This window comes from Mesoplodon bidens, assembly GCF_964165515.1.
Source record: "Mesoplodon bidens genome assembly, chromosome: 19".
In the NCBI taxonomy this organism is placed as follows: domain Eukaryota; kingdom Metazoa; phylum Chordata; class Mammalia; order Artiodactyla; family Ziphiidae; genus Mesoplodon; species Mesoplodon bidens.
The window spans coordinates 15,142,700-15,170,553 of NC_138179.1; the positions used below are offsets into that span (position 1 = coordinate 15,142,700).

The 27,854-nt window shown below is 40.0% G+C and overlaps 1 protein-coding gene, 1 long non-coding RNA gene and 1 pseudogene across 3 annotated transcripts in view; 2 read left to right on the plus strand and 1 right to left on the minus strand.

Moving 5' to 3' along the window:
* NUFIP2 (nuclear FMR1 interacting protein 2) overlaps positions 1-14,791 on the minus strand; it is a 29,395-nt gene extending 14,604 nt beyond the window's left edge. Inside the window, exons 1-2 of the mRNA XM_081220032.1 lie at positions 14,419-14,791; positions 7,522-9,246 (exon numbers count right to left, since the gene is read on the minus strand). Of these exons, the coding sequence (XP_081076158.1) occupies positions 7,522-9,246; positions 14,419-14,698 (2,005 nt within the window). The 5' untranslated portion in view covers positions 14,699-14,791. The remainder of the gene's footprint in view (positions 1-7,521; positions 9,247-14,418) is intronic.
* LOC308607788 lies at positions 13,522-18,827 on the plus strand. The gene is made up of 3 exons (XR_014014046.1): positions 13,522-13,810; positions 15,527-15,608; positions 17,708-18,827. It is a non-coding gene; the product is annotated as an uncharacterized lncRNA (long non-coding RNA).
* Positions 18,828-20,241: 1,414 nt separating this feature from the next.
* LOC308607333 (small ribosomal subunit protein eS1-like) lies at positions 20,242-21,013 on the plus strand (annotated as a pseudogene). The gene has a single exon. The product of its transcript is annotated as a small ribosomal subunit protein eS1-like (transcript).
* Positions 21,014-27,854: the final 6,841 nt, after the last annotated feature.

Below are 27,854 nucleotides of genomic sequence, written 5' to 3' on the forward strand. Positions count from 1 at the left end.
ATAATTCTCTTCCTTTAAAAATATAAATCTGAAAGTGACCACACTGCTCAAAACATTTCAATGGATTCCCACTTGCCTACATGGAGATTGGTTCTGTGTATGTCTCATATAAAATTTATTTGTAGGGCTTCTTTGGTGACGCAGTGGATCTGCCTGCCAATGCAGGGGACACAGGTTCAAGCCCTGGTCCAGGAAGATCCCACAGGCCACGGAACAACTAAGCCCATGTGCCACAACTACTGAGCCCACGAGCCACAACTACTGAGCCCACGTGCCACAACTACTGAAGCCTGCGCCTAGAGCTGGTGCTCCACAACAAGAGAAGCCACCGCAATGAGAAGCCCGCGCACCGCAACAAAGAGAAGCCCCAGCTCTCTGCAACTAGAGAAAGCCTGCACGCAGCAACAAAGACCCAATGCAGCCAAAAATAAGAAATGAAATAAAAAATAAATTTATTTCTAGCATTTGACACAGTGGCTGATACATTAATAAATAAATTCAATGACTAAGTTAAAGATTTAACTTGCACCATTCACCTTCCTTGAAACAAACTGAATAACTGGCAATCTTCAAACACTATTTCACTTCCACCTAAAATATTGACTCTCCTTCTACAAATAAATAAGCCAACGTTCACTTCTTTTTTGAATCCTGACTACCCTCATCCCCTGACCCCACCCACTCACCTTAGCGGTTTCTCTATATTCTAAATGCATTTTTCTATAGAGTAATCACACTAGTAATAAATTTCTTTCCATGTTTCCCCATCAGACTGAGTTCCTTAATAACATGAACCCTCTCTTTTCATCTGCTTATCACCACACACAGTGCTTGACATAATAAATAAATAACTATTGATTTGAACGGAATACTACTCATAAATCAGTCAAAGTAATAATATAGAAAAGTAGTTTTAGGTAGACCCATTTGAAACTGCTATTATTCAACCTGTTTTGACCTACAAAAAACAGCAATTTCATATGGTTCAACCAAATAGATTAATCTTCTAATTCTAAAATCCTTCAAAGAAAAAGACTGAAGAGGGTTAAAGCTAACTAAAAGCTTAACTGTTTGCCTTTAAAATTGAAAGATACTACTGTCCCAGTTTAATAGAACATTAAAAAAATCATTTAAAAACATTTAAACATTTTAAGAAGCATGTAATGGCTCCCCACAAAAAGAAAATAAATCATATATAAGGCAAAACAAGCTGATTCCCACAAATGAGAACCCCCAGATCAATTTATCAGTAATCATGCCTTCCAACCCCTTATTAAGACATTTTAGATCAAATTCTGTAAAATTCTGCAAGGGTGGTGGCATAAATTTAAATTTGCTTTTTCTCTAGCTTAGATTTACCTGTCTTTTGGTGATTTCTGGCTATCCCAATGCTGTGTTTTGCTATCCTGACTTCCTCCTTCTCAACCAGTCACTGTACCTACCTGCCTATTCTTTTGCTTGTCAGAAATTTCTCCCCACCCTTCTCTTTTTCTTCTCATTTTGACTATACCCATAAAGAAATACTGTACATTTTCAAGTAAAGTTGATTAAGATAGTTGTTAAGTCACCACCTTTTCAGTAGATGCTTAACGAACTCTTCAGTGTATCAATCTCAACCCTACATTCCCCATTTGGAGTGACACCAACAGAAAACAGAATTGTCTGGACAACCTCTAAATACACACAATAGAAACTTGGAGCACTTATTCTATTTCAAATTACTTTTGAAGGTTAAATATCAAATTCAAGTTGCTTAGAATGAAACTGCTACTACTATGATAGTAACAGACAATTTCTGTTTTTATAGCATGGGTGATTACTTCCCTCTCCCTCAGGACTTCAGCTAATGAAATCTAGGGGTTAAATTTTAGCTTCTATTAAATTCCTTACAAGTTACCTTCCAGATTAGTAGCAAAGTAATTACTGTACTCATAAAGCAGAATTAATGAGAAATCAAGTATCCAGGACGAATGTTAAAATGGAAAGTCACTGGGAAAAAAGGATCTTACACAATTATTAAGAATTACTTGTCACATACATTCCTATATGTCCCGTATTACAGAGAGGGGAAAAAAGGACTCTTCCCAAATATAGGATATTCAGCTAGGACTGAAACCAAACTCAAATCTGCAGGTACCTGTTAATAAGATTATTAGAAAGATAGCTTTGATGGCACAATTATGGAGCAAATGCAATACAGCGAAAAGGCTTATTAAGCACTGTGTTAACGGGAGAAAATTTAATATTCAGATCTTTTTGTGAACAAATATATAAACTGTATGTATAGTTCCCATCAGTTTTATGGATCAATTTAATTAACCGTAACTTGCCTCCTCAATATCCTGTTTCCCTTGGGAGATTGGGATTGACATATATACACTAATATGTATAAAACAATAAGAACCTGCTGTATAAAAAAATACATAAAATTAAAAAAAAATCCTGTTTCCCATTATCCTGCAGATGTAGAAATATTTATCAGCTCCCTCTTGCCCTTACCCAATCTAAAAACTTTAAAAAAATAAACGTTTGTTCATTTTTGGATAAATAATACATTCACATGACTACAAATACAAAGGGGGAAATCTTTGTTATTTCTCTGCCGGGACTATTCCAAGAGTCTGACTGATCTTTTACTTCTAGTCACCAGAAAAATGGCTTCTAATCTACCCTACAAATTGGTGCCACATTTATCTACCTGAACACAGATCTACAAGTCAATTGTTTAATACCAGCCCAGTTATTACAGCAGCTGAGTACAATCTGGTAACACAGAACAAAGGCTGATATACTTATTTTATAAAATTAGAAAACCCAGGCTTAAAAATGATAAATGATTTGCCCAAGTACACAGGAATTAGGAATAGCATTAAAACCCCTGTCTTTTGTCAGTTTAAGTTACTTCCATTCTACCAGCCTATCTCCCAGATATTCAGTGGCTCCCCCTGCCTCCAGATGGAAATTAAAAACCTCCATGATCTGGCAGCTATTTACCTTCCTTCTCTTTTATATCCCCTCACCACATCCAAAGTGGATATCTTCCTACTTTACTTGTTTTCCAACTTTTCTGTTCTTTATCTTTCTGTTCTCTGTATTTCCATTAAGTCAAAAATTTTACCCCCATCCATCAAAAATCCAGTTTAAATGCCACAGCCTCCAGGAAAACATACCCTGCATTTACTCCATTAAGGAACTCTCTCTCCCCCAACTAAAATCTCTTATTTTTATCCTTCTTATGACATTTAAAATCCTTGCCTTAAAACTTGTGTATTGTGTTTTCTCCTCTACTGAAGTTCTTTAAAGGAAAAGACTCACCCTGTGAAAGCAAGTTTTCCACAACTAGGCCTATGGTAGGTACAACAATAAGAGCAAAACAAATTATTGCACAACTCCTTAGTAGTACAGAAAACTGTGACAGAAAAGAAAATAAAAAGAATTAAGCTGGGGAAAGTTCTCTATAGACCTAGAGTCCCAATCCTAGTCGGCAATTAGAACCACCCAGTGAGTTAAAATTTTTTTTCAATCCAGGACCCAACTCGAGTGGATCAAACCACTTATGCCAATAACCTGCCACCTGTGGAGGTAATACAGAAACAAATTTTTTAAATTTCATGCAATAGCCTTGAGCTGCCTTAGGAATATTTTATACTAGACAGCTTTCATTTTGACTCACCCCAATCATCAAAAATTAAATCTTACACTATTTATCTCCCCTGAGTCTCTATGTGATGGGTAAATTTTATCAAATCAAATTATTTAATGAATACTCCAAAATGTCAGCATTTTGAATGCTTAATATCCTTTAGTGCAGTATTAGCCAGGCAAGATAAATTAACTGGTTTAAATTAACACATTAACCACACAACTCACACCAATCAATGTTACTTCTTGGCTTCAAATGACTTTAGACCATTTCAAAACTAAAGATATCACCTCAGAAAGTTAGGATCTAGTATTCTAAGCCTTTGACAACAAATCAAAGAGTTCTACTAACTAAGCATTCTGAGTAATTACTTTGAAGGTGGCAATGGTTATATGTCTTGAGTATGTGCATTAAAAGCCATCACTCTAACATACTCAAAGTATCAACGACTAAAATGCTGATACCTGGAATTTGCTTTTAAAAACTCCTAAGAGTGTGAAGGTGGGTAGATGAAATAAGAATGACAATGTTTTCTAAATGTTCAAGCTGGATGATGGGCACATTGGGGTTCACTGTAGTATTTGGCTCCATTTTTAAATATACATAAATATATTTATATACTTATATATACTTAAATTTTCATAATCAATTAAAAAATTATCACTTTGAAGTTTTAATTCAAGTGTCACTTGAGATAAATAGGAAAAGAGGCCTACCTCTTAACTTAAATACTGGTACTGCTATGTCATGGTACAATATTCCCCCCAAAACCACAAAGATTAACAGTCTTATTTCTTAAGAAGTTAGTAGCATATTTATATCAAAAGCTGTAAGAAAAATCCCAAGAACAAGAATTCCTATCAATTCCTTTTTTATGCCTCACTGTATCTTTTTTTGTGTGTGTGTGTGGTATGCGGGCCTCTCACTGCTGTGGCCTCTCCCATTGCGGAGCACAGGCTCCAGATGCGCAGGCTCAGCGGACATGGCTCACGGGCCCAGCCACTCCGCGGCATGTGGGATCTTCACGGACCGTGTCCCCTGCATCGGCAGGCGGACTCTCAACCACTGCGCCACCAGGGAAGCCCTGCCTCACTGTATCTTCATTTCACATCCCTCAACTAAACATTCAGATTTTTTAAATCTGCAGTAACTAACGTTTAAGACCACAGGTAATTAATATTTAATCTCAAAAATGTGCCATTCCTGTTGAACTGACATAATGCACCCTCCTACCTACTATTTCCAAATAAAGTTGCTGAAGGGCTTATTTTTGAAGTTAGGAAGTATGCACAGAACTTCCAATCCTAAGTCTAACTTCATTCAAATTACTCAGTAATAGGTTACTTTTGAACATTTAAAGATCATACTAAAGGATCAAGAAAATAATACAAGTGCTCTTTTAAAGGACAGTCCAATAAGTCCCACTGATTATTGCCTCTTTTAGAATTTTAGAACACTTGAAAAAAGGGCAAGTCTTCGTTTAAGAAAAAGATCTTCATATCTTCAAAAGGTTGTGACCAAAACAAATTCAAATAAAAGAAAAATTAGTGACCTAATGGATTTGGCAGGAATTCAAAGCACCTGCCACTTTGGGACCTAACTGAACTGAATATTACCTGTTTGTTCTAGGGAAGAAAAAAAAAAAATCAATACCAATTTCATCTCAATAATGTCCAATTACAAAACTCAAACTGATGCACTTTACTAAAGCAAACCTTTCAGTTACATCAGCAAAAGTAAGTACAACTGCATCCATGTAGGGGTATTTAGCTTATCTAAATACCATGGATTTCATAGTTAGCCCATCTATAGGACAAGTGCATACACAGAACACCTAAGAATAAACAGGAGTTAATACTCCCATTAAAAAAGGCCTGCATTTCTCCATAATAAACATCATACATAATACCAACAACCAAGTTCCCAATGGAACAACCTGTCCCAGAATTTTTCCAGGTTGTGGGAGAACATAACACAACCAGATATCTTCTCAGGCTCACACAACCACCACCAGTATAAAATACTTTGGTAAAGATTTTCCAAGTACACTGGTCTCTGGAGGGCAGATGGCACAGAAAATATCAAAAACACCCAACTCCCCTGGCAGAATTTAACATATAATTAACCAATGTCTTAAGAAAATAAGTATTTCTTTTACCCTAACTTTCCCAAAAACATCCAGCTCTTGGTTAACGCGTATTTACTTCCGAAGAGCAGTGCTGGAGAAAAGTGAAAACAGGTAATTTTATCTGCCAGGATTTCTACTCCTTAACTCCTAGAAGGCAATTCTAGTATTTACTCCTATTTTTTAAAGGAAGAAAAATTTAAAAGGACATCTGTTTATTTTACTAATGTCTTACAATCTGCAGCTAAAGAAAAGTATGGAGACTAGGTAATTGGCTTAGAAGTCATGTAAATAGCTTTGTTATTCATCTATGAGGCAGTGATTCTTCCAGGGAGAATATGGTAATTACCTTATCCCTATTATCTGATATGCTTTCTCTCCCCTGCAGTTGCAAATCATTGCCTAAATGAGCTACTGTTAAAAATGGGACTGTGCAGTATATATTAGGTGTGTGCATGCATGCATGGGGTATGGATTTCTGTTAGGGGAGGTGGGGGAGGTAGAAAAGGAAAACTGAAAACCACTGTTCTCCAAAGCACAGAGGTACTTGTAACATCATTTGTAAACATCATTCATGAAACAAAAAACATTGTTTTAAGTGGGAGTTTGGGATTAGCATATGCAAACTGGTATATATAGAATGGATAAACAATAAGGTCCTACTGTATAGCATAGGGAACTATACTCAATATCCTGTGATAAGCCACAATGGAAAAGAATATGAAAAAGAATGTATATATGTATAACTGAGTCACTTTGCTGTACAGCAGTAATTAACACAACACTGTAATTCAACTATACTTCAATAAAAAATAAATTTAAAAAAACGGCTACAAAAATACTGCAAAAACAAACACACCAAATAAACATTATTTTAAGGATTTAAATTAGTTATGCCACATAGCAAATTTTTCCTTAAGACACAAATAAGCCATATCCTAAGAAGGTTATTAAAATGGAGCTTGAAAGATATCTGGTTCTTTTTTTTTTTTTTTGCGGTGCACAGGCCTCTCACTGCTGTAGCCTCTCCCGTTGCGGAGCACAGGCTCCAGATGCGCAGGCTCAGCAGTTATGGCTCACGGGCCCAGTCGCTCCGCGGCATGTGGGATCTTCCCAGACCGCGGGTCGAACCCGTGTCCCTTGTATTGGCAAGCAGACTCCCAACCACTGCGCCACCAGGGAAGCCCTCTGGTTCTTTTTTAACATGGGCTTTGGGGCTGTGACAGGTGCAGACTCCCAAGAGCCTGGTCCCTACCATTGTAGTTTGATTATCTTCTAGTTACCTTTTAGCACCTGTTATTCCTTCTTATAAGAGAAAAAATTAGTTGACACTCCACCTTTTTGGACTCCTCCAAAACACTGCTCCTACTCATTTTAAGCAAATGAGAACAAACAAGTGAGCTCACTAATAAAGAAGCATATGATATAAAAAGCAGAGGCAACACCTGTTCAAAGAAAAAATTTAATATTCCTTGAACAAAAGGCAGGAGGTCAATTATCCTTGTCTATATAAAAAGAAACGCTTTTAACTTGGAAAAGTGAACATTCCTTCTAAACTTTAACCATACTGTTTTCAAAGACCCTGAATTAGAGTCTGGTATCAGCTGCTTATCAACATTGTTATTCTCAACTAAGCTCTGGAATTCTTAAAGAATCTCATAGTAGCTTCCAAATTTCACTCTTAATACAACAGCCAATAAATGTATATTAAAATGACCAGTAAGAACCTTCATATAGGAAACAAATAAGTTACCTTTAGTGTGATATACAATAGCAGCCCTCAGGTCAAAAGAACCCCAGCTATCATTCCTTTCTAGGCCTCTCTGGTATCTCTGTTCTTTGGCGGAGCCTAACAAAGTGTTCGTAGGAGACGCCAGAGGATTTTGATTTTCTATCTCATAGTCCTTTGAGAGAAACACTAAAGCACCTTGACTACTGGTGTCTGCTTTTTGCAGGTCACCTATATGACTGGGTTCCAAGGATAAGGCTCCACTCTCACTAGTAGTCCCAGATTTTAGAATGCTACCCAGAACTTGAGGACTAGTCCGTTTTTCCAGCTCATAAGCCTTGGGAAACACAGGATGCTCAGTTCCTGAGGGGATTATTTCAGCACCCTGTGAAACCAAAGTGGCAGGATATTCCCCTTGAAATGTCACCTCCATCACTTTATGATCTGATGATTTCCCAATAACAGTCTCAGGGCCAGCACTGGGCTCATTGATAAATGATAAACCCCACTGATTCTGGAAGATATCCCCCAGGTTTTGCTGATCTGTCTGAGAGGGTAGATCCACTTGTGCTGTGCTCAACAGCACAGTTTGCATATTTGAAGGGTAGATAAAAAGGCTGGACTTAATTTGTTCAACAGCTGCTGAAGTCAGACTCATGTCTTGGAGAACTGAATCAGTCCCAGAAGAGATGGGTGTTAGCGTATTAGCAGCAGTAGTTAGCAGTGGCTGACCCCCAGGAGAATACACACTTGCATCAGTCCCTGCTAAAACTGGCCCATTAGAGAAGCTGGCCGAAGTAACAGATTTCAGCGCTGACATAGGGACCTGGGATAATCGACTTGAAGATTGGGTCTGAGTTTCCCCAGTAGATGACGAAGAGGATGAAGATGAAGATGGTGACACGGAAGAGTTCTGTACAGTTTTGTTGAGGTTTTCCTTAACTTTGCTTGCATAACTTATTTTAGGAACTATTTTAGCACTGCTATTGTCCACTGGAAAAACTGGGGGTGGTTTAAATAGGGTCCACGAGTCCTCTTTGGAGGCAACAGCAGAAGTATGCTTTCCTTTGGGCCGATCATCAAACTTTTTGCTGCTCACACCAGGCTTGATATCAGAGCTTTTCCTCAGCATATCACCCACAGCAGGTTTTCCTCGACTTGTTCCTCCAGGCCCAGTTTCATACTTCCAAATGGGCTTTGAACCATCTACTCGATTTCCCTTTTGTTCACTGTAGTCAGGCTTGAAAGTTTCAAGTCCCTGTTTTAAGGTTGGGACATTGGTCTCTTGTTGCATTATTTTGTCCTGCACTAAATTAAGGTTTTCACAACCCTTGGCACTATTGCGCCTAGCTTTCCTTTTTTTAGGAGTGGTATATCCGCTCTCAGATCCACTACCATCATTATCTGCTCCTTTGCCCATATAACCATTAGCAATATAGCCAGAATTATTTGTTACAACACCATTTGGAATTGCTACGGTATCAGTCTTGTCTACAGATTGGTTCTCTCCAGATTTATTTTCATAAGACTTCCCATTCTTTTTGTCCATACTGTTTTTCTGAATGAAATTCCTGGTTTTAATTCCTGCTTTCCCAAAGGTGCTGGACTTTACAGTCTGCTTCAGATTAGTGTCTACAACTTGTTGGTTGCCATTGAGGACCCTGGAAATAGGGTTGGTGGCTTCATCAGAACCCAGGCTCTTTAAAGATATTTCTCTTTCTCCAGCATTACCATTTAGTTCACCATAGCCTAGGAAAAAAAGGTTAAAAAAATTACAATATGTACATAACACTTAACAACTATTCATTTACAACATACTAGACACTATACTATGACTTCAGCTTTACGTTATTATTTCATAACTCTATGAGAAAACACTTGTTAGTCCCATTTCACAGATTAGGAAGTTTACTAAGCAAGAGACAGAACTGACTGGTATCAAACCAGAGTCTAAGGTCAGAAAGAAGATGACCTCTTAAGCATAATATCTCTCACCTAACAGGATCAACCTTCCCATCATTCTCACAAGGCTGTTAGAAAATTTCCTTTATAGGGACTTCCCTGGTGGTCCAGGGGTTAAGACTCCATGCTCCCAATGCAAGGGGCCCAGGTTCAATCCCTGGTGGGGGAACTAAGATCCCACATACCGTAACTAAACCCTGCACGCTGCAACGAAGACCCAGCGCAGCCTAAATAAATAAACAATTTAAATATAAACAAATAAGTAAATAAAACTTTTTTACACTTAAGAACAGAGCTACCTTCTGGGCAAAATCAAGTTATACTGATACAGTAAATCTAAGTATTACAACAAAATTAAAGATTCCACTTCTATGAAACCATAAATGGCTGGTGGTCACCATAAGCAGTTCCTATTGCATTCTGTGAAACAAAAATCTAACACTTGTGAACTTTTTCAAAAGTGGTCTTGGGCTTCCCTGGCGGCGCAGTGGTTGAGAGTCCGCCTAACGATGCAGGGGACACGGGTTCGTGCCCCAGTCCGGGAAGATCCCATATGCCGCAGAGCGGCTAGGCCCGTGAGCCACAGCCGCTGAGCCTGCGCGTCCGGAGCCTGTGCTCCGCAACAGGAGAGGCCACAACAGTGAGAGGCCCACGTACCGCAAAAAAAAAAAAAAAAAAAAAAAAAGTGGTCTTAAATTAATTGACACTTCCCAGACATTAAATCATACTGCTATTGTATGAAACCCAAACACCTATGTGCTAACTCTTATAAGATATATTTTCTTCATTTTATATTTGAGTAAACAGACTCTCAGAGAAATTAAGTGACTTGCCCAAGTCACAAAGTGGAAGAACTGGAAAGCTGAATTCCAGTCTGTCTGGAACATGGTTTCCTATCACTATATGTCATACTGCCTAACCAAATGATTCAGTAAGAAGATACTAACAAAACTACAATGAAAGGTACCTAATTTTAAAAAGTGTTATGGTATTCAAGTTTAATTTAAAAACTTCAGTCACCAGAATCAGTTTATTACTATAGGTGATTCAGCCGGGTCAACAACTTTTCTCACTTCCTTACTAGTAAAATAGCGTTACTACTTATCTACTTTACTGTGAAATGTTCCCTAAAGCATCTTGAGGTCAAGTCATTAGAAACAGATACATGATAAAAGAGAAGGATGGATACACACACACACTCACACTCATTTAAGGCAGCTTTTCGGGGTGGGGGGAAATCCAATAGTATTTAGTATTCCTAGTATTTAGTATTCCAACAGGAATAAATAATAAATAATTTGTCACTCTCATTCATTCTCTTGGGCCTTTAGCCTGTCAAGGCTAAAAGGCACATGAGCTTGTATATTCTTGTTTTGAAATTTGTTTTAATTTCCAATATGGTAAATATCAATAGACATAATCCACATCAAAAGCTCTTTGTATACTTTAAGAGTATAAGGGGCACTAAGATTTTTTCTAAGGCTTGAGAACCATTGTTTTAAAAGAACTTGATGTGAAACAGAACACACTGAGAAGATTCACAACACGGTTTACTGTAATTTTAAGTCACTTACTCCACATCAGAGAAATGAGCCAATTATATTATATTAACTTTCAGGAAATAACTTAAGAAAACATACTTAAGGCATAATCATTCTTGAGATATAGTGGCACAGAACTTGTTTCATGAGAGAATATATTTTGTAAAAGTTCTTAACTTCTGTAAAGGTACATTTTATTTTTTGGCTGGCTAAAAAAGCTATGAGAGCCAATCAAATCAAACTTTTGGTGGAAAAATTCTATGAAACAGCAGAGATCACTGCTTTGGGTGTTTTCTAAAAGGTTCTTATTTTTCTCCAGAAAAGCAGAAATTTTGATAGAGACTCTCAACACTTTTAACAGATACAAGTTTACCGGTGCACAACTCTAGACCAATGAGAACTATATATACCATTTAACATACTAACAGGCTAAAACAAAGGCTTGTACCCTTGGGCCAATTAGTCATAACTTTTCAGATCTCAAACATAAGCAGTCTTAAACACAAAAATAAATAAATAAATAATCCAAAGTCCAAACTAGTTGGACCAAAGCCAAGACTTTAACTAGAATTTTTCCTATGTAGTGGCTCTGATATCAGAAATCACCAATTTAAAAACCACCCACAAGCCACTATACTTCCGCCCCCCAAGTTTTAACGACAAAAAATATTTCTCATTTAACCATATAAAAATTTTCCCATGGCAACTTTGTTGGTTGCAAAAAGTCTGCCGGAGAGACATTTTCTTTTAAAAATTTAGGTATTGAAAGAAAATGTAAACACTATAGAATTACTGAGAGAAATCAAAAGTCTCCAAGTGCTTTTATTATTTAGGGTTGCCATGCTAAAGCATCTAACCCTACTTCAAAAGGACTCGGCAGAACTGGAGTCCTGATAAATCTAGCTTTTGGATTAGTATCTGAAATTACCGAATGAATTTGCATTTGTCCCTCTCTTGCTCCCTCTTCTGGATAAAGAAAAATTGTTACTCTTTACAGGTTTATAGGTAATGGGTCATAAAAGCCCACCTCCACACGTTACAGACACATTTCAAAAATCCTCACAAGTTTTCTTAATAAATTAGCACTATGCATGCTGAAGCAACAGTGGTGTGACCAGGCCACACAAGAAAAGCTGCTCACCCCAAATTGTTTACATTCTCTCAGAACTGCTAAACCCAGTTTCCCCTATTTATTCCCTTTCAGGATAAGACAAACTATTATAATTTGAAGGATGCCACCTTGAATGGTTCAGGGCTGCCCCCATAAGTAGAGAGGAGTCCTGCAGGAGTATATTAATACCTGACAGACAAAACTGAATTTTCCAATCTGAACTGTAATACTGCCTTATAGTCCAAGTAACCATAGTAAGATTTTTTTCACCTGAAGTTGAAAAAAACCTAACGTTAAAAAGATCTAGTATTATATAGTTTCTAACAGTTTTTAAACTGTTCCAAATCCTTAGGATTAAATACTCAACAAATTTAATGTTCATTTCTACTGCATACCATCAGTCCCTACCACCCCCCAAAATGGAAAATCTGACATTCCAGTTTCAGTCTTCAAGTACTATTAAATCTGCAATAGAAAAGCAGTTTTTCTCCAGCTCTCAGTAACTGCTTATATCAAATTTGACACGCAGGATTTAACATTCATTCTCCTACCGTTTCAATTTATAAAGAACCATTAATTTTTTTAATCTGCGTGGTTATAAACTTTTAAGTTCATTTCTTTTCAAATGTTTTCTAAAATGACTTTTGCCCTCAATTTAACATTTGTTAAAAAGAAGAGTTTGGGGATCCATATCGGTTTTAAAATCGGAAAACACCTTTCCTTTCAAACATGGAAAAAAAGTCTCCTCCCAGGCAAGATGGTAGTGCACCAACCTCATGGATGAGCCACCTCGGTTCACCCTTAAGGGCAAGAAAAAGGGGTCAAAAAAACGTCGCCCTCTATACCATTCAATCAAACATTTTTCTAATCTCTCTCCTCAAAACCCCTGCCCAAGCCCGGAAAATAAATGTTGGGGTGGTTGGAGAGAGATAGAACAAGCTTTTTTTTTTGTAAAAATGAGCTGCTAGAAGCAAAGGGCCCAAGTGAAAGCCTGAGAGGCGGAGTCGTGAGCGAACCTGGCAGGAGACGAGGTTCCTGTGGCAGAGAAACTCGTGACCGGGGAGCCTGGTTCCCGCTGGGTACCCCACCCGGTCTTCAGGCACCGCCTCTACCCAAAATGTATCCCTCCCGCCCCCCCGTCCAAGCCCTCCTGCCCCAGGAGCGCTCGCGGCCGCCGCCCGCGGCCTCCTTCTCCCTCGGCCCCGCTTCGAGGCCGGCTCCCCGCCCCGACCGCCCGCGCCTCCCGCCGCACCCGGGAGCGGGAAACGCGGCCGCCAGCACGCGGGGCCCGACGCAGGCCGCTCCCCTCGTGGCCGCTTCCCTCCCCCACCCCAACCGCCCCCGCCCCTCACCCCAGGGACCCGCCCGGGGCCGCGCGGCCGCCACCGGGTTACACAACCCGGCCGGCGACGGGGGGAGGGGCGGCCGCGGGCCAGGGGCGGCGGCGCCCCCGCAGGGCGGGAAGCGAGGTGACGCCGGGGGGGATCCCCAGCCACCCGGCTCGGCCGAGCCGTGCGCCCCTCGACACTCTTCCCCCTCAGCTCTTCAGTGGGCCGGAGTCGGTGACAGGAATCGGCTTCCAACATGGCGGACAGGAAGCGGCCCCGCGAGGAGGAGAGAACATTCCAGCCGCGCCGGCTCTGGGGGGAGCGGGCCCGGGGCGCCGGCCTCGGGAGGAGCCGCGGGGACAGACTGCAAGGTGCGGTGCCCGAAAGGGGCGTCTAGGGGTGGAAATGACCCGAGAGACGAGGGGTCCCATCCGTCCCCCCAGACGGGGAACCCCAAGGCCACAGGTGGGCTTGGGGTGGCGGGTGAGGGAGGACACTTCCTCAACTCTGCCCCCCTACCCTCTCATCGCCGTATGCAAAAGGGTCTCGCGACGCCACCCGAGTCGGAATTCGTTAGGCCTTCCTGAGTTACACCCGAAGGACTTTCCTAGGGGGGTGAGGTTCACCCCCAACTCAGGGCCCCCAAATTAGGGTCCCTCCGGGGCCGCAAGAAGGTAAACGAGAAAGGAATATAAGGCTAGACCTCCAAGGCCGACCCTCCGGGTCTCCCTCCAGTCCGGGCCGGGAAGGTCACACTGGCCTGGTTGGGCCTCTCCCATGCTGAGAAGAGGGCGCTGCAAACCCCGGGGCCCAGCCCGAGCTTTCGGAGAATGAAAGGGGGCTTCCCCAGACCCGCAGGACAGGGACACACACGCACACACACCCTGACCCCGTCCGCGCTTCCCCGATCCAGCCCCACCCCCATCTCCCCTACCCCCCGCCTCCATCCCCCTTCCCCCATTCGTCCTCCCTCCCGGACCTGTTTTCTTCTTCGGCGTTTCCTGGTGCTGCTGGAGGGCGTGTTTCTGCTCATGTTTCAGCGGCTTTGGCTGGGCCTTGGGGCTGCCCTCGGCTCCATGCTGCAGGTATTGGTGAGGCTGCTGGTGATGGTGGTGGTGATGGTGGTTGTGGCTGTGGTTGTAGAAATAATAATGGTGGTGGTGGTGCGACTGCTGCTGCTGTTGCTGCTGGGGGTGATGGTGCGGATGGTGGTGGCTGTGATGGTGCTGAGGCTGTGGCTGGCTGGGCTTCTCCTCCATTGAAAGCGGCTGGGACTCTCTAGCTGAGGCTGCGGGCTGCTGCACCGTCAGGATCTGAGACTGCTTCTCAGGGCTCACTCAGTATATCTGAGCGCGTCTCGCAAGCGCACTGGTTAACCGAGCGATTCTGCGAGATTGGCAGCCGCACCCCAGCAATCAGGAGCCACGCTGTGCCTCTGGCCCCGCCCCTAGCCCAAATCCTCTTTCCTTCCCCTTAGCCACTGCCTGCTGGCCAACGCCACTTACCCTATGCAACCTCACAGGGCCGGGCCTTCAACGTCAGCACTATGGCTCTCTCTTCTGTCGCTTTCTCTCCTTCACCGCGCAGTCTGAGAACAGCACTTTCTACACTTCTCGCCCGCAAGCTAGCTCATGTTGAGGGCAGCAGATTCCACTGGCTCTGGGAGCCATCTGTTGGTTTTGCATCTCCTAGAATCTATTGGCTTTTTTTTTTTTTTTTCTAAATCCTTTTCCGGGTAACCAGAGGGGAAGCTCAATTCCCTTAACCCTGAGACCACTAAAGGGGCAATACAAAAAGAGGAAATAAATACATTTTTAAAAATACAAGAGCTTCGCAATCCAGTAGATCATTTTGTATTCTGGATTCATTTTGCTTTGTATTCATATGCTAATCTCTTCCTTTCCACGAAGGGATTATAGGATTCCACAATGGGGTATCTGTGTAATTTTCTAAAAGAGCACAAAGGGTTTAAATCATTGTTTCTTTGTAGTTGGAGGCAAGGGAGAGTGGGAGGAATGAAAATCTAAAATCTACACTGAAGTAGGTTTTTTTGTTTTGTTTTGTTTTGTTTTGTTTTAACGCTGCAGGTGAGGTCAACGGTGGAACCAAGAAGGGTTTTAGAATGTGAAGAGTTTCAAGAGAGAAAGAGGGTGAAAGAGCACTTTAAAAGTTAAGTTAAAAAAATTTTTTTGCATATATGGAAAACATTGGAATTTAAAGAAATACTCTGTTGCATTTTGTGATATTGATTTAACTTATCCTGCATTATCACATCACAGCCTGATTTTTAAATGTTTAGTCAGGACAGTGGTTACTCAGGAAGGAAGAAAACGGCTGTGATGGGGGCACAGGGGTGCACTCTGATAATATTTTATTTCTTGACCTAGTTGGTGATTACACATATATTTGCTGTATAATTATTTCTTAAACTGAATATGTATGTATGTATAATACATTTTTCTCAGTGTATGTTATACACTGGATTTTTAAAAATTTACCATAAAATACATAAGATTTACTATTTTACTCCCTCTTAAGTATGCAGTCCAGTGTCCGTAAGCACACTCACACTGTTAGGCAACCATCACCACTGTCCATCTCCAGAACTTTTCATCATCAGAAACTGAAACTCTGTACCCATTAAACAATAACTCCCTGTTCCTTCCTCCCCCCCATGCCCTGGTAACCGTTATTTTATTTTCTATCTCTATGATACCTCATATAAGTGGAATCATACAATATTTGTCCTTTTGTGTCTGGCTTATTTCACTTAGCGTAATGTCTTCAAGGTTCATCCATGCTGTGGTATGTATCAATATCAGAATTTCCTTCCTTTTTAAGGCTGAATAATATTCCATTGTATGCATATGCCACATTTTGTTTTTCCATTCATTCAGCAATGGACATGTGGATTGCTTCCTCAGTGTATATTTTACAATTTTTAAATGTGGCTTGAATTCCTACAGCAGGACAATGTTAAAGGAACAAGAAGCTTAAAAGAAAAAGTTTGTGCTTTGAAATCAATGAATATCAGCACAAAAGCATAATTAAAAGGTAAAAGTCTTTTTCCAAGAGCAAATGTCACTGAATTCAGACAACCATGTCCAGACTTGACTTGTTCTTTATAGTGAGGATTTGCGTTGCCTTGCGGAATTTTAAAGAAAGACCCCTTTGGGTGGTGGGGGAGTAAATTTACCCCATTTTGAGAGCTAAAACCCTAATAATAACATGTTGTGACAAATAAGTCCTTGCTGTTGAATAGTATTGCACCACTTTCCCATCTATTAAAGAAATAAAAGTGTTTATGGAATTTAGGATTATGTTGATAGGGCTTTATATTCTTTTGCTGACTTGAGACGTTTGGTTGAAAATCAAGAATCCCTGAGTCATAACTTCTCTTTCTACATTTTCCACATTATAGTTGCAGGCAAACCAAAAGCACTCACTCCGAGTTTCTGACTTTTCAAACTTTGGCCTGCCTTAGTTTCTTCACACACAGTCATATGAAGTTTAGGAAACTAAGCCTTGCTCTCAGATGCTCTAGTTACTATGAATGTTGCTGTAGTAGTATGTAGTAGTATGGAGAAAGACTTGTGATATAATGTAGGAAAAAAATGCAGACTATCAAATTATATATACAGTAAGGTCATAACCTTATAAAAACATGAATCTTTATTTACTTATTTATTTATTTTGGCCACACCGCACGGCTTGTGGGAGTAACTATGGAAAGACAACAGTAGAATGTGTACCTTTTCTTCCTCCTGATTTTTTTCAAATAGTTGTATATAAAACATATTTTGAGATTTTCCATGTATTTGAAAATAATAATTCCATAATACCAACCCCCCTTGAAAAGAGAATAATTGGGGGACTTCCCTGGTGGTCCAGTGGCTAAGACTGTGCTCTCAATGCAGGGGCTCCGGGGTCGATCCCTGGTCAGGGAACTAGATTCCACATGCCACAACTAAGAGTTTGCATGCTGCAACTAAAGATCCTGCGTGCCGCAACTAAGACCCAGTGCAGCCAAATAAATAATTAAATTAAAAAAAAAGAGAATAATTGGGTCTACTTAGTTCAAGCATTTGTATATTTTAAATGAAGCCTGCATTAAGGAAAAAAACACAACAAGAAAATACAGCATAAGTCTGGAGAAATTATGGGTGCTATTTTTTTCTTTTCTCTATTTTCCAAATGTTCTGTTATGTAGTTACTACTTTTCATAATAACATTATTTATTTATTTGTTTATTTATTTATTTTTTGCAGTACGCGGGCCTCTCACTGTTGTGGCCTCTCCTGTTGCGGAGCACAGGCTGCGGACACGCAGGCTCAGTGGCCATGGCTCATGGGCCCAGCCGCTCCACGGCATGTGGGATCTTCCCGGACCGGGGCAGGAACCCGTGTCACCTGCATCGGCAGGTGGACTCTCAACCACTGCGCCATCAGGGAAGCCCCATAACAACATTATTTTTAAAAATTAAAATAATAAAAAACTGAATGTGCACAATCCTTAAAACTAATTTTACACCATATTTTACCTACAGTCAATGTACAAAGTTGTAATGGAGAGACAAGAGGTTCCCAAATAAGGTAGGCTAATGTTTTAACTATCACTGTAATCATAATACCTAATCTTTATGGAGCATTTATGATGTGTCAAGAACTGTACCAACTATTTTATCTTTGTTTTCATTTGCAATTCTTTGAGATAGATATTAAGCCCATTCTACAGATGAGTAATTTGAGACCTGAAGAAATTAAGAGACTTGCTTATAATTTAAAAGTCACCAAGTTTATGGTGGGGCCTGAAGTAGATTCCAGGTCAGCTGGATAGAAAGAATTTCTAACACTGTCAAAGTGTGATGTACATTTCTAAAATTTTAGTAAACCTCAAAAAAACATTCAAGCTGTATCATAGCCACCATGAAGGTAGTATCTGGTTACCAACAGAGGCATATGTACTATGAAGCTAATGAAGGTTCAGGGCCACTCAATGCACAGGCCCCTCCAAGCCCTAGAGGGGCCCTAGAAATGGTCTCTTGAAAGAGATAGATATTTTTTCATTGTTCTGTAAAAATTTTTTTAAAGTAACATATTTTTGTATTTTTTCCTTAATGAGGGCCTCCCTACAAAACCTGGATTCACCCCTGTTAATAGTCATTTTTAACAGTCATTTGGGAATCTGACTCAGAAGTGTTGTAACTTCAATAGGTCCTTTAAAAGGTTCTGGTCATTTTATAACACGGAAAAATGTCATGCTATAACTCAAGGGCAAAAAGCAAAATAAACTATATGTATACATTATGATTGCATATAAAATATGAATTCAAGGATTGTGAGGGAACTTGAAAATGAAAGCAATAAAATCTTTTTATTCATTTGTTCATTCGCAAATATTTATTAGGTACTTTTTATGTACCAGGTCTTATGCGTTTTGTTATTTGGGTTTTTAAAAAAATCTGTTTCTCTTATTGATAGAGTTTTAGAACTTGGGTGAATACATTTGCAACACTGTCTTAATTACCAGATGAAAGTCACTTTTCACACACCTGTACTCTTACACTTTGTCTACTATGACAGCTTAAGAGATACAGAGATATTTAATTCTCTGGACCTCAGTTTTCTCCCCTCTAAAATATGGAGAATGGGTAAAGTAGCCTCCAAATTTCTTCCTACTCTAACATTCCTTAATCACTATCACTGCTCTTTCTTTCCATATTACTACTTTATTTCATTATAATAGACTCTACAGCAGCAGAAGTGTAGCTGATAAAAATCTAGCTTTTCAACTGTAACAGTTGACTATAACTTTAGAAATTATAATCAGAAACAGAATTATGTAGTTTTATATAAATGGAAATTGGCTCTCTGATGATAGTTCCAGTTTCAAACGAGGCAAATCACTGGTAACATCCACTGTTTTATTTTGGCAGGGAAAGAATTTTATTCATGTATATTTCCTTTAGATCTTAATATTTTTGTCTTGAGACACTATCTTCAAAAAACTTTCAAAGGAATTGAATGGAGGTATGGGTAAATTAGGTTAGTCTTTTAATAACAAATATGACGTCTTTTCTAAATATGAAAGTTTTTAAAATGACATTTTTCTTTTATGAAAAGTATTATGGGAACAAGTTTGAGGGAGAAACTATAGCAGAGTGGTATGAGTATAAATTTTGTAGTCAGACAGAACTGGGATGGAATCTCTATTCTGAAACTGCTTAGCTTTGTGACCCTGTGTGACCAAATTATTTCACCTCTCTAGCCTTAGTTTACTTATCTGAAAAATAGAAGTAATATTAGTGCCTAACTCACAAGGTATAGTGAAAGTCAAATTAGATAATGTAAATAAAGTTGTTGGGTATAGTGTTTATAACATTAGTAAGTGGTACTAGATATTAAATATTGGTGATACTAAATTATTAAATATTAATACATAAAGTTAACATTTCAGATATGATATTTCATTAAGGAAACTGAGTTTCAGAAAAATCAATTAGCAAGTTAACCAAGAATAGAATATTTTCCCAATTTTTTTTTTTTTTTTTTTTTTTTTTTCTTTTTGCGGTATGCGGGCCTCTCACTGTTGTGGCCTCTCCCGTTGCGGAGCACAGGCTCCGGATGCGCAGGCCCAGTGGCCATGGCTCACCGGCCCAGCCGCTCCGCGGCATATGGGATCCTCCCAGACCGGGGCACGAACCCGTATCCCCTGCATCGGCAGGCGGACTCTCAACCACTGCGCCACCAGGGAGGCCCCCCAATTTTTAAAAAAATAAGCAAATAGCCCTTGAGCCTTTGGCCCTCTGAGCAGCACCATGGCAGTGGGCAAGAACAAGTGCTTATGAAAAGTGGCAAAAAGGTTGCCAAGAAGAAAGTGGTTAATCCATTCTCTATGAAAGATTGGTATGATGTGGAAGTACCAGCTGTGTTCAGTATATGAAACATTGGAAAAACACTAGTCAGGAAAACTCAAGGAATCAAAATTGCATCTGATGGCCTCAAGGGTCGTGTTTTTAAAGTGAGCCTTGCTGATCTGCAGAATAATGAAGTTGCATTTAGAAAATCCAAGCTAATTACTGAGGATGTTCAGGGCAAAAACTGCCCGACCAACTTCCATGGCATGGATTGTACCTGTGATAAACTGTGCTCCAGAATGGTCAAAAAATGGCAGGCCACGATCGAATCTCATGCTGATGTCAAGACTACCAATGGTTATTTGCTTCATCTAATTCTGTGTTGATTTTACTAAAAAACACAATAGTCAGAAATCCAAAAGAAGATGATAGGAGTCATGACCCGAGAGGTGCAGACAAATAACTTGAAAAAAGTGGTCAATACATTGATTCCAGACAGCACTGGGAAAGACATAGAAAAGGCTTTGCCAATCTTTTTATCCTCTCTCTGATGTCTTTGTTAGAAAAGTAAAAATCCAACAAGCAAAAATTTGAATTGGATAAACTAATGGAGTTTCATGGTGAAGGTAGTAGTTTTGGAAAAGCTGCTGGGGCTGAGTTGAATGCTAAAGTTGAATGAGCTTATGGATATGAGCCACCAGTCCAAGAATCTGTTTAAAATTCAGACATTTAATGGTGACAAGAAAAAGTCTTATTTGTGATGTTTAAAAAAAATAGAATAGGCAACTGCTGTCAACTAAAATCAATAGTGCATTCAGTAGCAGTCCTCTCTGAGTAGCAGGTTCAAAGTTGACGTTCACTTTCTTCTTTTTTGCTTCTCTATTTTTTGGTTGTTGTACATTTAACATTTATTCCTTTTGTTTAAAAAAAGTATTTTAAAAAAATGAATGAATTTAACATCTAACTCTCCTGTGAACATTAATCCAAAAAAAAAAAAAGACCAATAGAATCAGTATGCCATTTTGGATTCCTTTCTGAGTCTCCAGTAGACAAAGTGATTTATGTATGAATGAATCAATAAATATTTAGTTGTCAGTGTGTATAATACTCAGTTTGTTGGAGTCCATAGTTAGATGCATCTAGAAGTTAGGTAAAATGTCACTCCCTGGGAATAAAACTAGTAAGACTCAACATAAACTGGATGAAATTAACCACTACTAGGGAATCTAGTCAGTGTGATTAGAATGCCTAAGAAGCTATTAAAATAAATAGTGTAACCATGGAAACTACTGTTGTAGTTTTTATTCAATTTTATTTCCCTCCTTATTGTCTTCTGGTGTTTTTAAATTAGTATTTCAAAAGTTATATGATTGCTGTTATATAGTTATTATTGCTGTGTAACAATTCACGCCAAACTTTACTGCTTAAAACAACAAACATTTACTATCTCACAGCCTCCGAGGGTTAGGAATCCAGGTGCTGCATACCTGGGTGCCTCTGGCGAGCATCTGCTTCCAAGCTCACTCATGTGGTTGATGGTGGAACTCAGTTCCTGGTGAGATGTTGGAGTGAAGACCTCAGTTCCTCACTGGTCATTAGCCAGAGGCCTCTCTATAGGGCAGCTCACAACATAGCAATTGTCTTTCCTCAGAGTGAGCAATAGAACAAGAGGGAGCTCTCAAGATGAAGCCACAATCCTTTTGTAACCTAATCTCAGAAGTGAAATCCCATTGTTTCTGCTACATTCTATTCGTTAAAAGTGAATACACACCTACACACAAGGGGAGGGGATCACAGGAGGGTATGAATACTACACTTTCATTAAAGGGATCATTGAAGTTTATCTCAGAGCCTGCCTACTGCAGGTATAAAACCATTTATTAAACTTCTTCTGCTTGCTTATATGTCATCACCTAGCTACATTCTGAATATAATCTCACATTATATATGACTTGTTTATAAGGAGAGTATACTAATCAACACACATAAGTTCCTCATCATTTATTAAATTAATAAATATTTTTAAACACTTGAATTTTGTCACTTGCCAGCCTTGTGAGTTTGGCTAGTGTGATTCAGTCTTCCTAATGCTGATAAGTATATGAACGTAAACTTGTGACCAGGCCCAGGGTTGTAGTCCTGCCTTGAGAGGGCCCACCTGAACTACCACAAGGCCTCCTTATGCAATAGGAATGGCAATATAAAACACCTACATGGCTAGTCAGGTTAACTTAACTTGGGTTAAGTTACTTGTCTGTAAGCAAACTTGGATGTAAGAAACATTTCTCCCAACACAGTATCAAATTCTACAGTGATAGCTCTATTAAAACATATACCTATTTACCTCAAGAACTGGATAACTTAACGTCTCAGTCTAATATCTGCTTTCAGCTTACATAAAGATAATCTGATACTCTCAAAAGCCTTAGTTACATCTTTTCACGTAAGTTAATATTTACTCTTTTACTGTATAAGGTAATAGTCACAGGTTCCAGTGTTTGGGATATGGACATATCTTTTTGAGGGCCATCATTCAGCCCACGACAGGGCCATTGTCTGCAAAGAATTTTTAAATAATAGTAAAATTGGCTAAATGTCAGTCCACTTTTTATTATCACCCTATGCAGGCAATTTTAAACAGAGTCAATGATAAAATACTCCCCATGGGGGCAGACCACTTCCAACACCTTCCCCCACTCTCAGTGTGCCCATACTGAATATTCCAATATGAGCTATTCAGCCTGGCTTAACTTTTCACAGTCAGATTCTGCAAAAAACAGTTCGGTGTTTCATCAATAGCCAGCCACATCCCCTAATCTTGGTATGACTGACCCCTCATCCTTCAGGAATCAACTTAAGTAAATGTCACTTACCCAAGGAAAATTTCCCTAAAGACCCTTTCTAAACCCAAAGTGCCATACCACCCCTCCCACTTATTTCCTGTATCTGTTTCTTTCATAGCACTTGCCACACTTTGCAGTTATTTTATTTGTAGGTTAATTTTTTCCCGTCTCCTTTACTTGTTTGTAAGGTGCAAGTCTTGTCTATCTTGTTCTCTGAGTTATCCCCAGAACCTAGCACAGGGCCTGCCACATGGTAGATGTTCAGAATACGTGTATTTTCATTGCATTCTCAGCTTGTGTGCTACCAGTAAAGCACATTGGCTCAACATTGAACAAACTTGTCTTTCTTCATCTCATGTCCATTACCCAAAAAGAAATAGCCACTTGTTGTTTAGGACTGGTGACATAGAGAACCATTTATCTCCATAATTCAGAAACAGCTGCAATGTCATGGATCTTAGTAGAATTGTTTCTCCTGATCCAAACTCCAACTCGGACATGACCATGAATGTTTTATCCTAAAAATTCATAGAGATATTGTAAGGCCTCATCACAAAATAAAACATAAGTATGGTATTAACATTGTGAAGGCGGACCTATACATTTTGCCAGGCATCACACTAGAAATGACACGAGTCTAGTCTGTACCTTAAACTTAGCAAGTTCCAAAGATAAATCATCAATTTCCTCTCCTAATCATATGCTCCTCTTAATTTCCTTCAGCATTTCTTTTAGTGGCACAACTATTCACCTGGCTAGTTCTCCATGCTCAGTCTTCAGCTCTCCTTTCTTCTCCCTTTACTTTGTCTTCCTAGGAGATCTAACCCATCTCCAAGTCTAAAATATTATCCCAGGACTTCCCTGGTGGCGCAGTGGTTGAGAATCTGCCTGCCAATGCAGGGGACATGAGTTCGATCCCTGGTCTGAGGGGATCCCACATGCCACAGAGCAACTAACCCCGTGTGCCACAACTGCTGAACCTGCATGCCTAGAGCCCATGCTCCGCAACGGGAGAGGCCCCTGCTCACCGCAGCTAGAGAAGGCCGGCACACAGCAACAAAGACCCAACACAGCCAAAAATAAATAATTAGTAAATAAATAAATTTATAAAATAATAAATAAATTAATTAAATAAAATATCATCCCTACAGTGTTATTTCTAATATATGTCCTCAGTCCTCTCCTCTGAGCTCCAGACTCTCAATTGCCTACTTGTTCTATCTTAGATACATCACAGGCATTTCAGATTTATCATACCCAAAAGCAAAACTGGTTTTTCTTCTAACCTCTTTCTAACTTCTTTCTCTCTGATCTTCTCAGTCTGCAATGACACTACTATTCACCAGTGGCTTAATCCAGAAACCTGGGAGTCTTCTTGGACCCCCCTCTATCTCTCATCCCCCACAATTATTTCATTCACAAGTCCTATCAGCTGTATCCACAAATATATGCAAATTGTGATGACTTCCTTACATCTCCACTACCTCCTAGTCTAAGCTATTGGTCTCTCTACTTTCATGGCATTCCTCTCCAAACTCATTTCATGTCACCCTCTCCTTAACCATTGTGTTACAACCATTCACTGTATCTTTCAGTTCTCTGTACAAGTCGAGCCTTAGCACATTCTGTTTCTTCTGCTGTAATGCTTCTCCCCGGCTCTTTCCAAAGCATGTTGCTTCTCATTTTAAAACTTAATGTAAAAAAAAAAAAACTTAATGTAAGTGTCACTTCAAAGACTCTTTTCCTCCCTGCCCTATGTAGTAAGTAGATCTCTTCACTTCTACTCTTTTTTTTAAAATAAATTTATTTATTTATTTATTTAGGCTGCGTTGGGTCTTTGTTGCTGCGCGCGGGCTTTCTCTGGTTGTGGCGAGCGGGGGCCACTCTTCGTTGCGGCGGGCAGGCTTCTCGTTGCGGTGGCTTCTCTTGTTGCAGAGCACGGGCTCTAGGCGCACGGGCTTCAGTAGTTGCAGCACGTGGGCTCAGTAGTTGTGGCTCGCGGGCTCTAGAGCACAGGCTCAGTAGTTGTGGCGCACGGGCTTAGTTGCTCCGCGGCATGTGGTATCTTCCCGGACCAGGGCTCGAACCCGTGTCCCCTGCACTGGCAGGCGGATTCCCAACCACTGCGCCACCAGGGAAGCCCTACTCTTTTTTTTAAAGATCGAAGTATAGTTAATTTACAATGTTGTGTTAGTTTCTGGTGTACAGAAAAAGTGATTCTTTTTCATATTCTTTTCCATTATGGTTTATTACAAGATATTGAATATAGTTCCCTGTGCTATACAATAGGGCCTTGTTTATTTATATATAGTAATTTGTATCTGCTAATCCTGAAGTCCTAATTTATCCCCTCCCCCCCTTTCCTCTTTGGTAACCATAAGTTTGTTTTCTAAGTCTGTGAGTCTGTTTCTGTTTTGTAAATAAGTTCATTTGTGTCATATTTTAGATTCCACATATAAGTGATATCATAGGATATTTGTCTTTCTCTGTCTGACTCACTTCACTTAGTATGATAATCTCTAGGTCCATCCATGTTGCTGAAAATGGCATTATTTCATTCTTTTTTATGACTAATATTCCATTGTATATATATATGTCACATCTTCTTTATCCATTCATCTGTCAATGGACATTTAGGTTGCTTCTATGTCTTGGCTATTGTAAATAGTGCTGCTATGAACACTGGGGTGCGTGTACCTTGTTGAATTAGAGTTTTCTCCAGATATATGCCCAGGAGTAGGATTGCAGGATCATATGGGAACTCTATTTTTAGTTTTTTAAGGAAACTCCATACTGTTTTCCGAAGTGGCTGCACCAATTTACATTCCATTTAGCAGTATAGGAGGGTTCCCTTTTCTCCACACCCTCTCCAGCATTTATTTGTAGACTTCTTAATGTTGGCCATTATAACTGGTGTGAAGTGGTACCTCATTGTAGTTTTGATTTGCATTTCTCTAATAATTAGTGATGTTGAGCATCTTTCCATGTGACTATTGGCCATCTGTATGTCTTCTTTGGAGAAGTGTCTATTGAAGTCTTCTGCCCATTTGTTGATTGGGTTGCTTGTTTATTTTTGTTTTTTTATTGAGTCACATGAGCTGTTTATATATTTTGGAAGTTAAGCCCTTGTCGGTCACATCATTTGCAAATATTTTCTTCCAGTCCATAGGTTGTCTTTTCATTTTGTTTATGGTTCCCTTTGCTCTGCAAAAGCTTATAAGTTTGATTAGGTCCCATTTGTTTATTTTAACTTTTATTTCTATTGCCTTGGGAGACTGACCTGACCTAAGAAAACATTGGTACAGTTAATGTCAGAGAATGGTTTGCCTATGTTCTCTTCTAGGAGATTTTTGTTTGTTTATTTTATTTATTTATTTATTTTTTGCGGTACACGGGCCTCTCACCGTTGTGGCCTCTCCCGTTGCGGAGCACAGGCTCCGGACACACAGGCTCAGTGGCCATGGCTCACGGGCCTAGCCACTCTGCGGCATGTAAGATCTTCCTGGACGGGGGCACGAACCCGTGTCCCCTGCATCAGCAGGCGGACTCTCAACCAGTGCGCCACCAGGGAAGCCCTGTTTGTGTTTTTTTAAAAATAAATTTATTTGGGCTTCCCTGGTGGCGCAGTGGTTGAGAGTCCGCCTGCCAATGCAGGGGACACGGGTTCGTGCCCTGGTCTGGGAAGATCCCACATGCCATGGAGCGGCTGGGCCCGTGAGCCATGGCCGCTGAGCCTGCGCGTCCGGAGCCTGTGCTCTGCAACGGGAGAGGCCACAACAGTGAGAGGCCCGCATACCACAAAAAAAAAAAAAAAAAATTTTTTTTTAAAAATAAATAAATTTATTTATTTATTTTTGGCTGCATTGGGTCTTCATTGCTGCGCGTGGGCTTTCTCTAGTTGCAGCGAGCGGGGGCTACTCTTCATTGAGGTGTGCGAGGTTCTCATTGCGGTGGTTTCTCTTGTTGAAGAGCTCAGGCTCTAGGTGCGCAGGCTTCAGTAGTTGTAGCACGTGGGCTCAGTAGTTGTGGCTCGTGGGCTCTGGAGCACAGACTCAGTAGTTGTGGCACACAGGCTTAGTTGCTCTGCGACATGTGGGGTCTTCCCGGACCAGGGCTCGAGCCCATGTCCCCTGCATTGACAGGCAGATTCTTAACCACTGTGCCACCAGGAAAGCCCTCTTCTATGAGTTTTATGGTGTCCTGTCTTATATTTAAGTCTTTAAGCCATTTTGAATTTATCTCTGTGTGTGGTGTGAGGATGTGTTCTAATTTCATTGTTTTACATGCAGCGTCCAGTTTTCCCAACACCACTTGCTGAAGAGACTGTCTTTTCTCCATTGTATATTCTTGTCTCCTTTGTCGAAGATTAATTGACTGTAGGTGTGTGGGTTTATTTCTGGGCTCTCTATTCTGTTCCATTGATCCATATGTCTGTTTTTGTGTCAATACCACACTGTTTTGATTACTGTAGCTTTGTAGTATTGTCTGAAGTCTGGGAGGGTTATGCCTCCAGCTTTGTTCTTTTTCCTCAGGATTGCTTTGGCAATGGTGGGCCTTTTATGGTTCCATATAAATTTTAGGATTATTTTTCTAGTTCTGTGAAAAATGTCATGGGTAGTTTGATAGGGATGCATTAAATCTATAGATTGCTTTGGGTAGTGTGGCCATTTTAACATATTAATTCTTCCAATCCAAGAGCATAAAATGTCTTTCCAT